We start from the raw sequence: 12202 nt of genomic DNA, 5'->3' as shown, positions 1-12202 counted from the left end.
GTTCTTGTTGGAGAGCATCCGCCGCGGCTGTGTGAGGCAGTCCCAGAGCTGCTACTGTGAACTTAACGCTAAAATAGGTACAAGTGCGCTCCCTCGTGCTCGGCCACCCCGGGACCTCAACGTTTGCAAAAGGCTCATTCTTCAGATTTGCTCGTTGTGTTTTCCTGCGTTATTTTGTGTATTTTATTGGATGAGCATTCTTAGGCGAATTACCCAGGAAATATGTTTGTCGGTGTGTCTGTCCGTCCGTTTCGCGTAACACGAAGCGCTCCATAAAGCAAGAAACGGAATTCGAAATGAAGAACGTTGGCGGTGGTGAGGTTCGAACTACGACCCGACGCCGAGTGTCTTGCCCACTGGGCTAAACACCCACACTTGCAGAAGGAGACTTATCTGTACCATATGAGTGCGTTGTATCGGTGGTGCAAAACAACTATCGAAGGATAACAGCCTCCCTGATTCGGTGATGGTGGAATGAAAGCCAGCTATAGGATCACATGTAGAGTCAACTTAAAGCCTTGGAGGCATCAGAAAAATTCCCGTTCTGCCAAAATTTAATGTCAAACACGCGTCATCCACGATGCGTCTCGGTGGTCGCAGGATATGCCTTCCGGGGCGCTCCTTGAGTGACCGAATTGCCACTGATCTCTGAGGGCTCATGTGCTTCGCGTCGCCCAACACAGATATCTCACTGAGTTGATAAGGATGTTAAGGAGTGATTATGGGTTACAGCGGTCTCACCACGGTTGATAATGGTACGAAGCGGATGGATAAGGTGATAAAGAACAATGAGTGCTTATAATGGTCGGAGAAATTCTGATAAAGTTGGTGAGGATATATAAGGGTTGATAAGGATCGAATTAGCATCTATAAGGTTGATAACAATCGATAAGGTATTATAAGGGTCGGATCTCTAATAACGACCAATAATGTTCTAAAACTGGTACAGTGCAACATAGAAAGGAAGAAACAAGCCGAGCCGGCCAGATGAAAGAACAGCGCTCTGTCCTTTCATCTGGCCGGCTCGGCTTGTTTCTTCCTTTCTGTGTTGCACTGTACCAGTTTTAGAACATTATTGGTCGTTATTAGCCTTATAGGACTAGATCCGACCCTTATTTGAGCCGGCCAGATGAAAGAACAGCGCTCTGTGCTTTTATCTGGCCGGCTCGTATTGTTTCTTTCGTTCTATGTTGCGCAGCACCAGTGTTAGAATGCAATACCAACTCGCCCAATCCTCAAACCTAAAGGGCCAATAAGGGTTTATACTGCCCGGATCAAGTTTGATGAGATTATGAATGACACCAGGCTGCGTGGAGATGAGCAAGTAGCACAATGCTTACATAGACAAACACAGTAGAGCTTCATACTTTTTTTTTGTGTAATTATAGCCCCTACCTTTTCTAATGAATTTTATGCCGTAAAGGCACAATAAATGAATAAGTAAATAAGTAAATAATCCCGAGGGCGTCCTCACCTAATGTGGGGACGCCCTCATTGGGGACATGGGGAATCCCAGCCATGTGAGCAGCCCAGACCCTCTTTTTTTCTTCTTTTCTTGTACACAGGTAGACAATTTCTAGACTATAGAAATTACGCCAAGTTTATATGTACACCACAAAAGAAGCAAAAAAGGACCTTTCAACGAAATTTGTCTGTGGTGTGTAGACTTTACCATATTTAACTTAGACATTGGGTCAATGCCTATAGGCAGACTAAAGAGTATAGAATTGTGTTAATTAATTTCGTCAAAAGGATATCTTGTAGTATGCATATAGAAGGAATTGCGGTTTATAAGTTATAAGAAACTGCACGGAGGTGGTGGAAACCGTTCCTCCATTTTATTCTCCAACTTCTTCCTTCTCTTGACCCAGTATATTAGAATACGCCTGTTGTCTTCTAGGTCCTTTACATCCTCCGGGGCTCATATTTCCAGCTCTGGCATGGTACGAGTACAACGTTTCCAACGCAGCTTGTCTCGGTCATTCTCCCGGGTACCTCGTAATATATTGTCTCTGGTAGACTTTGCTTTGTCACCATATAGGGGCCACTGAATGAGACCTTGGAGGTACTTAGTCCACTTCTAAGGAGAGCTAAGCTTCCGGGCTCTATCGCAGGTAACTGTTATGATGTATGCTGTCGATTTTGCTTTTCGTGGCTGATTTATACTTCAAAAGGGTGCTTAACGGAGCTAATTGTTTCGTTCTTCGAGGATTGTAGCAGCAGAAATTGTGGGACACCTACACAGAAAGGAACGAAAAGACGTAAACGTAGCTGCTTATACTCGTCTCGTTGTTCCTCTGTTTTCGGTGTTTCATGAAGAGCAACGCGCCTTGCGATACTTAGCTGGTGGTAAAGTGGCGGACAAGGGCCCTGTGCAGAAAAGTACGCACTGCTCCGTAGCCCATCCGCGTACGAATTGTGATGTGTCACTGCGGACTCATTTCCTACCGCCTGGAAAATTGGGTTAGTGGTCCAAGTATTTTTTTATCTCACGTATAAACCTTTCTGAAAGACCATTGCATTCTGGATGATGCGGCGTCGGAAACCGCAACGCTATCCTTCTACACCCCGGCCATTTTCTCAACTTTTGGCTGCAGAAGGCTGACCCGTTGTCCGATACTATGACTTTGGTGGTCTCGAACATTTCCCGTTCCATGAGGGCTATAACACAGTGTGCGACTTCTCAGCAATACACTGCTGTAATGCTAAGACACTCATCGATTGCGACAAGAAAAAGCCTAGAACGACAGAAAGCTGAGCTAGTTGGTAAGGATTCATTATGCAAAAAAGAAGTGAGGCGTGCAGACAGGACACAAGAGTAGAGAAGTGGACAACACGAACGCCGACTATCAACTGAAGGGAGCACTGAGGCGAAAGAAAGAAAGAAGACACAAAACTCATCTGCGCATGCTCAGGAATGGTAACACCACGTGTCAATTGGGTACACGTGCCGGTCTACGTGAGAGATAACTGTTAAGGCACTTAATCTCTTCCTTATGTAAAGTAATCGAAGGCTGACTCACACACGCACTTCCACCATTATAGATATGTCATGCCTCTACTATAAGACGCGTATCTTCATTCTTATGCCTGTACAATATCGCGCATTCATCTAACTCTGGCGTGCATTTACAATCTCGGCAATGTAGCGAAAGATTAGAAGGCGATCCACCGGTTAACGACCTTTTATGTTCCATTAGCCTCTGATTGATACATCGTCCCGTTTGCCCTACGTAGAACTGGCCACAGCTAAGAGGAATTTTATAAACCACACCCATACGACAGTCAGTAAAACAGTTGTTCTTATTGTGCTTCACTGGACAAATATCTGTTCGTTTTTTGCCTTTTACCCGCTCCAAATGGCAGCCTGTTATATTGATAGACATCGCACAGCGTGACGAAAGCTGTAAACTTTTTGTATTTCTCTTGTCGTGGAATCTGCCAGTAGCCGTTACAGAGGTCTATTCTGAAGAGCCACTGAGAGCCTCCTGTTTCATTAATTATATCGTCAATTCGTCGCATAGGGAGCGGGAACAGATCTGTTTGTCTGATCACGAGTCGATAGTCCGTGCACGGCTGTACCGCCCTCTTTTGGCACGATAGTTATAGGTGACGCGAAAGCTGGTGTTGACTGCCTGATGATTTCAGCATCGAACATTTGCTGTAGATGCTTCTTTAGCCATGTTTTCTTTTCGTGTGACAGTGGCTACGGCTTTTTGCGGAGGACAGTGGTGTCCCGTAATTCGAAAGGAACTTCCATGAAACTGGAGAATGAAGGAGCGTTCAATAGGCTGTCTCAATCAGTGTTCGAGACGCTCCGTGCCCATCCCGCAGACGCTACGCACGTGAACAGCCGGTGCGGTGCCGTGCGCAGTCGAGCCTGCCGAGATGGGGACCGCCGGCTTCAGTACGTGGTGGGCCTCGGTCTGGCAGCAGCCGTCGCCGACAGCACTGAAAGGGTTCGGTGCACGCGCCTGCCGCCCGACATGTGCGCCTTCGAAGGTCGCGGGTTCGCTTCGCTCGCCGAGTGCCGGGACGCCTGCAACATCGGGAAAACCGTAAGACGCGCGCAAAATGCTACCATGTACACTACGGTCAGCTCATATGAGGAACACCTAAATAATCGAAGCAATGGAGCCCGATCGTTTCATCTACACAGGAACATAGTACTTGATGTGATGCTCTATAGGCAGACCTATATTGGCAGAAATTACTATCAACGCCGTGGCCACGAGTGACGTTGGCTACCACTCGCTAGGCTTAAAATATGATATCTTGTCGGGGTTGAAAGTTAACCAGATCGGTAGGCCCGTTGGCTTTGGGAGCCCACGGTAAAATCACAAATGGGGCACTGCAGGGTGACATGGTTTGGCCTTCTTTTGAAGTCAAAGAAGTGTAGAGCAAGATGAGCGGTGAAGAAAGACTCATGAACATGGATAAAAATAAATGGGCGGCTAAAGTGCACGAGTATCTGTACCTGAAAAACGTGGACACAAAATGAAGGAAAAGGTCAAGAAAGCTAGCAACCACATACAGGGTAATTGAAAGCGTAAATAGACAACCAGTAGTTAGCAGAAAGTGAGAGAAACAGAGACAGCGAATTGGATGCAAATAATGAAAAAAAAAGAAGTCCATGTAGATTTGCAAGAATGCGAAGAAAGAAACGAGACGGGAAACTCTGATCGATAAGACGAAGGCAAATGCTTTGCTACTTGAGGCTCGAGCTGGTTGCCAAATAAAAAAAAAGTACCGTAGCAAAGAATTCACAAGATGACGCATGAATATCCTGCAGCGAACTTACCACATCCTATTGGTATGCGAAGGTATTCAGCCAGTGATACCCGTAGGTATCAAAGCCGTAGAGACAAAGTCGGCAAAATCATTACTAATATGGATGAGATAGTTCAAGTGGCTGAGGAGTTCTATAGAGATTTATACAGTACCAGTGACACCCACGACGATAATGGAAGACAGAATAGTCTATAGTCGGATACAACTTCAGAAAAAAGGGGAGGCCCCCCCCAGATGACCGAAGCGCGACAGCCGATTGCCTCCGCGACTAAAATAGTCCCGCTCGAAAAATCGTGCTCCTGAAACGCGTTATTCTCGGCATAAATAAAGACTTTTGTATTTTGATGACTGGTTTAGTAGAGCTCTCATGTGCTACAGCACATGCCGCATAGTGACAGAAAAATAACCCCGTGCCTTCTACAACGCTGCCCCTCGTCTGCTCTTTAGCTTCATTGCAAGTGACAAACGTAGAAAGAGCAGCTCTGCATGGCTTTTGCGCTTGTTTACATGTACACGGCGTATCTACTACTAGTTTTCCAAGCTTAAAATGAATCAGTTGATATTGAAAAAGTACTTATATTATAAAACAATGCATTATCGCAACTATTACAAACCTGGGGCGAGAGTACGGTCGAGGCAGGAAGGTACAAAAATGCTGCATTCATCGTTTTAAATAAATACTCTTGGTTTTAGATAGCATAAAATGTATATTTTGGGTTTGTGTTTTCAGAATTTCACATCATGCATTCTACAGCTAGCGCGTGCAGTGAGCACTGGTGGACAGCAATCAATCGACGGTGCAACACAACGCTCGAACACCGTCGCTAGACGCTCGGCTATCTCACTGCTGACAATGATCGTTCACGCTAAGTTGACGGCGACAAATCTTTGCGTTGAAGGCTTCTTCTGCAAATATTTTCTGTTGAGACACTCGTAAGTTTGTTTCATGCGCTCACACTTTTCTGATTTCTCCTGAGAATGGTTTTGCTCCATCACTTCACCCCGTCCGACGAAAAACGCAGCGACACTGCACACGAACACACCCGCCGCTAACAGTAGGCACCAGTCTTTGGAAAGCTTTTCTCGTCGTAACTTCACTCGGGATCGAAATAAAACAACATGGAGCAAACACGCAGGATGTGTGTTCGTAGCGGTCGCCGCGGGATCCTGTTTTTAGGCAAAGCGTAGCGCAGCGCCAGCGATGCTCGCTGCAATGTTCCTTCGCCGGATCACGGCTCAGCATAAACGCACGCGGCACAAATGCCGCATCGTAAGCTCGCAGTAACATTTCCGGCATGATAGACCATCACAAACAGTTCTGTAATTTACTCTGACGAGGGGCTGAAGCACACAGCTGACGCGACCTCGCCCAGTTCGAAGCGCGGGCGGCAATCTTCTCTGTCGGCGGGCTCACCGGCCGTCCGGCTGATGACGCTAGTCCAGAGTGCGCGCCCATTGGTGGGTGCTCGTGTGCCTCCGCCTCGGAGGAGCAAACGCCCCCTTTCTTCTAAAGTTGTATCCGACTATAGAAGAATTTGAAAAACCACAAGTAACGCCGGAAGAAGCAAAGAAAGCCTTGGCAGCTATGCAAAGGGGGAAGGCAGCTGGGGAGGATCAGATAAAAGCAGATTTGTTGAAGGATGGTGGGCAGATTGTTCTAGAAAAACTGGCCACCCTGAATGCGCAATGCCTCATGACTTCGAGCGTACCGGAATCTTGGAAGAACGCTAACATAATCCTAATCCATAAGAAAGGGGATGCCAAAGACACGAAAAATTATAGACCGATCAGCTTACTGTCCGTTGCCTGCAAAGTATTTACTAATGTAATTGCAAATAAAATCAGGAATACCTTAGACTTCCGTCAACCAAAGGACCAGGCAGGATTCCGTAAAGGCTACTCAACAATAGACCATGTTACCAGTACTCACGTACGGGGCAGAAACCTGGAGGCTTACGAAAAGGGTTCTACTTAAATTGAGGACGACGCAACGAGCTATGGAAAGAATAATGATGGGTGTAACGTTAAGGGATAAGAAAAGAGCAGATTGGGTGAGCGAACAAACGCGAGTTAATGACATCTTACTTGAAATCAAGAAAAAGAAATGGGCATGGGCAGGACATGTAATGAGGAGGGAAGATAACCGATGGTTATTAAGGGTTACGGACTGGATTCCAAGGGAAGGGAAGCGTAACTGGGGGCGGCAGAAAGTGAGGTGGGCGGATGACATTAAGAAGTTTGCAGGGACAACATGGCCACAATTAGTACATGACCAGGGTAGTTGGAGAAGTATGGGAGAGGCCTTTGCCCTGCAGTGGGCGTAACCCGGCTGATGATGATGATGTCCCGTAGGTAATGTACACCTTCCAGGAGCGCTTAGATTTAAAGTGTACGGAAGCATCAACCGGTCAGCAAAAGAAAAAAAAATTAGCAGTTCCGCCCGAAAGGCGAAGCCCCGATTGCGACAGCAAATTACTAGATAGCGGTACGAAGTAAGGGTAGTATATTTATCGGCCGTATAAACGTGTAAACATTCGCTTACTAACTAAATTAACAATTTTATCATGTCTAAGAGTGAGTCAACGAGGAGGTAGGAATGAGCAGACACACAGAGACAGCGCTGTCTTTGTGTGTCTGCTTCTTTCTGCGTCCTTGTTCAGTCGCGCTTACACATTCTATCACGGATTTAAACCAACTAGTCCGTCAACGTGTTTTAACGAATTAACCAGCATGGTTAACGCTGCGAGTAATGTTTTCGAATTTTGGTGCGGCGTAGTTTATCGTATGTTAACCCTAGTGACGGGGGGTCGCAGCCAATTGGAATTGACGTGCCGTTTCGTTGCTACAGACAGCGGCTTTTCGCTCAGCGGGCCATTTGCTGCTCTCGCGTAAAAACATTAAGCTTGGCACGCGACTGGCTCTCTCTCGCTAAAAGCACGGTGAGAAGACCGAATCGAAACCTCCGGCCGCAGTGGCATCACGCGGGTAGTGTCGAAGAAATGTGCTACACAGGTGTGTGTATGTCACATCCGACGATAAGTGTCTGCACACATCAAGCCACAGGTGGCTTGGGGCGAAGCTCGCTTTCGGGTGTTCTTCCTCGTGTTCCACAAATCACGTGCTCAAGAAGTTGCCGCAAGATATTTTTCTATTCGTTGAACATCTTTATGCTCGTGGTATTTTGAACATTTAGACGAAAAAATAATAACTTCCTTTAAGCATTTTTATGTCTCATCCTGAAATGGTTGTAATGGTAAAGCACCGCACACGCAATGCGTAACGATAATTTTGTGCCCCTTTAACCGCAGACCGTACGGCACAGTCGGTGTCAAACGTCTGCGAGTTGCCGCATCTGAGAAAGTAGGCTGCGTTCAACCCGCCGCGGTTGCTCAGTGGCTATGGTGTTGGGCTGCTGAGCACGAGGTCGCGGGATCAAATCCCGGCCACGGCGGCCGCATTTCGATGGGGGCGAAATGCGAAAACACCCTTGTACTTAGATTTAGGTGCACGTTAAAGAACTCCAGGTGGTCTAAATTCCCGGAGTCCCCCACTACGGCGTGCCTCATAATCAGAAAGTGGTTTTGGCACGTAAAGCCCCATAATTTAATTTAAGTAGGCTGCGTCCCTAAAGTGCGGAAACGTACAGCTTTTCTTTTTTTTTTTTTTCAATTCACGCTGCTTGCAAATTTCCGACACCGACTGTACGTAGTGATGACGACACGCAAGCCAGGGCGGGCAGGCGGGACCGAGTTGGATTAACTACAATGAAGACGAGACATACAGGTTTGTTATCAGGCGCGATATTGCCTTTTAAAAGCTAATAAATAGGCAGTCTGCAGAAATTTGCCTTTGCATTTTGCAGGAACGTGGCTATGGCACGTTAAAACTGAAAATAAATTTTTTTTTAGCCTTTGTAGGGGCAGGCACCTGCCTGCCTTACGCAGGTTTATTTCAGCTTAGGTATGCAGGGCGTTCCAGCTAAAGTTAGTCGGATTTTAAGAACACGCCGATGCGCTCTAAGACGACGCGACCAAGTGCACTTTTGTACGTAGTGTGTCACGCTATGTTTTTGTATTTTGCTCACTTAGATAATTAGTCAAGATTGATTAACCGATTTCTGAAGCAACGAAGCTAGGAAAAAACTCCAATTAAAAAGTTGCAGAGCGGTTTGCAAAACGTCCGAGTAAACATTTTCTGTCTTTCTACCTATCGAGAATTAGGGTTTTTCAGCTTACTGCGGATGCCCGCGAAATAAAATTGCAGCGCCCCCAAACTGCGCACAAGCGAGCATCTCCGTGGAAACGGCGTCCCGCCGCCGAGCGCGAGGTCGCCAGCGCATGCGTGGTGGCCGCACTCTGACGGAAGCGAAAAGAAATGTGTTGCACTTGGGTTTAGATTCGCGCTGTGCGCAATGAGAAGTGGTCAAATTATTAGGCCGGAGCGCTACGCGACTTCGTCGCACTCAATCAGCCGGCCAGTCAGAGAAGCCAAGAAAGAGGACGGGCAATGCGGAAGTCGCGGGCTCAGCTCCTACCTGCCTAAAGTTGCAGCTCTGCTGCCTCCTTATGGAATTTGTCGAGGAATCAAATACATTAATAATAACTGCATTGCCGTTGTCAAAGATTTCCTGCAAACGAATTCGTGAACGCTACGCACTGTCAAGACAAGTAAAATTGGTATTTTCTCATAAAAGAATGTACTAGTATGTCTCAGAAATTGTGCCCGAAATAACTGATATCAATGCTTCCTTGTTTTTGTCTATTTATTAAAAACTATCACACGAACTTTACAACTATATCAGTTTGAAACCAACAGAGCAGTGCATGCCGCTGATATTAAAAATGTAAAAACCATGAAATGAACAAGTTGAGGACAAATATTTTAATGCAACTTTGTTAACCTCACTGCCTTTCTCTCTCTCCCTTTCTGTCATACAAGAACCTTGTTCACATTTTTGTACATATGCAACGACCAGGGAGAAATCTCAATGACGATATCCTTTGTTCCAATGTATTCCGCAGAAGCAGTTGTCACTGGTCGTGTATTGTTTGTAATTGCACCGAAATTATAGTCTGAACAGAGAGAATATATAGAAAGCAGAAGTTCTGCAAAATATACGAGGGGCGAGGAAAATGAAAGTGAGCCAATGCGAATATGTGACAAATAGGGTACTTTATTTAAAAGTATACTCCATGAGCATTTTTAGACATTTGTCCCACTGACTAACGAGTCGCCCGATTCCCGTCTCAAAGTTCCTTGGGTTGCTGCTTCAAAACGTCTGTAACTGACTCTTTCACGTCATCGTCCGACAGGATTCAGGTTCCCTTCAGCTGTTTCTTCAATTGCTCCAAAATGTGGAAGTCGCAAGGCGACAGGTCTGGTCTGTATGGCGGATATTACAGCGTTGCTTGTTTGACCTTTGCCAGTTTTGTATTAACGACATCAGCGACGTGGGGACGGGTATTGTCGAGGAGCAAGATGACCCCATTTCTCAATTTTCCACGTCGTTTGTTCTTGATAGCGACACGCAGCCGATCCGACGTTTCATAATATCAGAAACGATTGATAGTTTCTCTAGGTTTAGCAAATTCGATCAATAATGGCCCCTGACGATCGAAAAAAAAAGTCAACAACACCTTTCTTGCAGAAATGACGGCCTTTGCTTTCCTTGGTGTGGTGAATTACAATGTTTCCACTCTAAGTTTTGCCGTCGTGTTTCAGGCGCGTAGTTGCGGCACCATTATTCGTCCTCGGTCACAATAGCAGACAAAAAATCGTCACCCTCATTGTGATGCCGAATTAGATTAGCCAAGGCAGCGCCGAACCTCTCCGTCTTCTGGCGGTAGTTCAAAACGTTGGGCATTCGTTGCGCACACAAGAACCGATAACCGAGATGTTCATGAATTAGAATTATTGTATGACCCGAACCGTGACTGATATTCACACGCCCTGCCAATTCATCGATGCTTATCCTCCGTTCTTGTCTAATCAGCATTTGCAGTTTTGTTGGGGGTGATTGCACGGTGAATTTGGCCCGGTCTTGGATGGTCTTGGCAACTTTCACGTCCTTCTTTGAACCGCTTCCTCCAACGCATCACAGTGTCCAATGAAATGCAATGTTCAGCGTACACGGCAGCCATACGGCGACTAATTTCTTTTTGGGAAACATCTTCAGCAGTCAAAAACCTCACGACACCACGCTGTTCAACTTTTGCAGCGTCCTTTATGTCACGCAACCTTGTTCAACCCAGTGTATGAGAGCATTAAAAGACATTTATCCTCGCACCTGCGTGTCACTTTTGTAAATGAGAAATGCCTGTGCGCTACGCGCATGCCTCGCAGATAATGAACAGAACCATTATTGTGCAGGGTGGGTTGACTCACTTTCATTTGACTCGCCCTCGTACAGTAGAAATGCGAAAATACAATGGAATCTACAAATGCGAAGATACGGCTTGATAAAGGGCAAAAGAGTGCCACTGGAAACAAAGTTCACTGCACGTATACACACAACTTCGCAACAAGATATTTAAATATACGTGTAAGTTTCCAATAAATCTACCTATAAAAAAAGTCACTGTATATAATGCGTCAAACAATGAAAATAAACATGTTGCGCAAACACAGATTCACCGATCACAGCTTCCCCTCCCTCCACTCCCACTGATCTATCGCGCGCAGCAGGAGGCGGCGCGCTTTCTCCTCGCTTTTCTTCCTTGCGCGCACAAGACTGGGCCACCATCGTCGACTCACCCATGCCCCCCCTACTCTTTCACTCGCACATACAGCTTGCGGCGCGCGGTCCCGATGTTATCGCCTTTGGACTTTATACGAAACGTGAAGGCGACGGCAGGAATGCGCTTGGAGTGTCCATATAATTGCTATCGCAATAATATAGTAACAGTATCCGGGAACTGAAGCGTCCCGTGGCCCATTACTTTCCCCAAAAGAAGAAAACACAAATTCGAACTTTCACCATGCGACAATTCGGTCCGCCGCAACAATGTCTTCTTTCTTCTTTTGTGGGGCGGGGGCACTGAAATGAAAAAAAGAATGCAAAGGAACTCATGTTGGCCACAATCGAAGGCCTACATTGGGCACCTGATGTGGCTACCGAAGGGATGTCAAAGAAAACGGGAGACGCTTGGTCCACAGAGAACCCCACATGCATACTGCTCGGTCCCATCCCACACGCATACTGCTCGGCATCCTACACTGGCGAGACAAGATTTTCCGGAGAGGTTGCGCTCAATCGAACGCGTTGTAATCCGTCGAGTCCCCGCAGTGCTGGCGGCGAGCGACTGGGCATTGTTCATTTTTCTCGTCTGCTAGCGAGAATGCATGCAAAACTCTGCCAGGGGAAAATTCACTCGGCCAGAGAAAAACGAACGCGCGTCGAAGTGCGCGCGCG

At 46.5% G+C, this 12202-nt stretch overlaps 1 protein-coding gene across 1 annotated transcript in view; it reads left to right on the top strand.

Moving 5' to 3' along the window:
- Positions 1-12202, top strand: part of LOC129385249 (uncharacterized) — a 56492-nt gene that overhangs the window by 41407 nt on the left and 2883 nt on the right. Inside the window, exon 4 of the mRNA XM_072289554.1 lies at positions 3835-4058. Coding sequence (XP_072145655.1) covers positions 3835-4058 — 224 coding nt within the window. The remainder of the gene's footprint in view (positions 1-3834; positions 4059-12202) is intronic.

The sequence above is a fragment of the Dermacentor andersoni genome, chromosome 7 (genome assembly GCF_023375885.2).
Source record: "Dermacentor andersoni chromosome 7, qqDerAnde1_hic_scaffold, whole genome shotgun sequence".
Classification (NCBI taxonomy): Eukaryota; Metazoa; Arthropoda; class Arachnida; order Ixodida; family Ixodidae; genus Dermacentor; species Dermacentor andersoni.
Note: the sequence above shows the minus strand (reverse complement) of the source record. Positions and strands in the feature narration are given on the sequence as shown.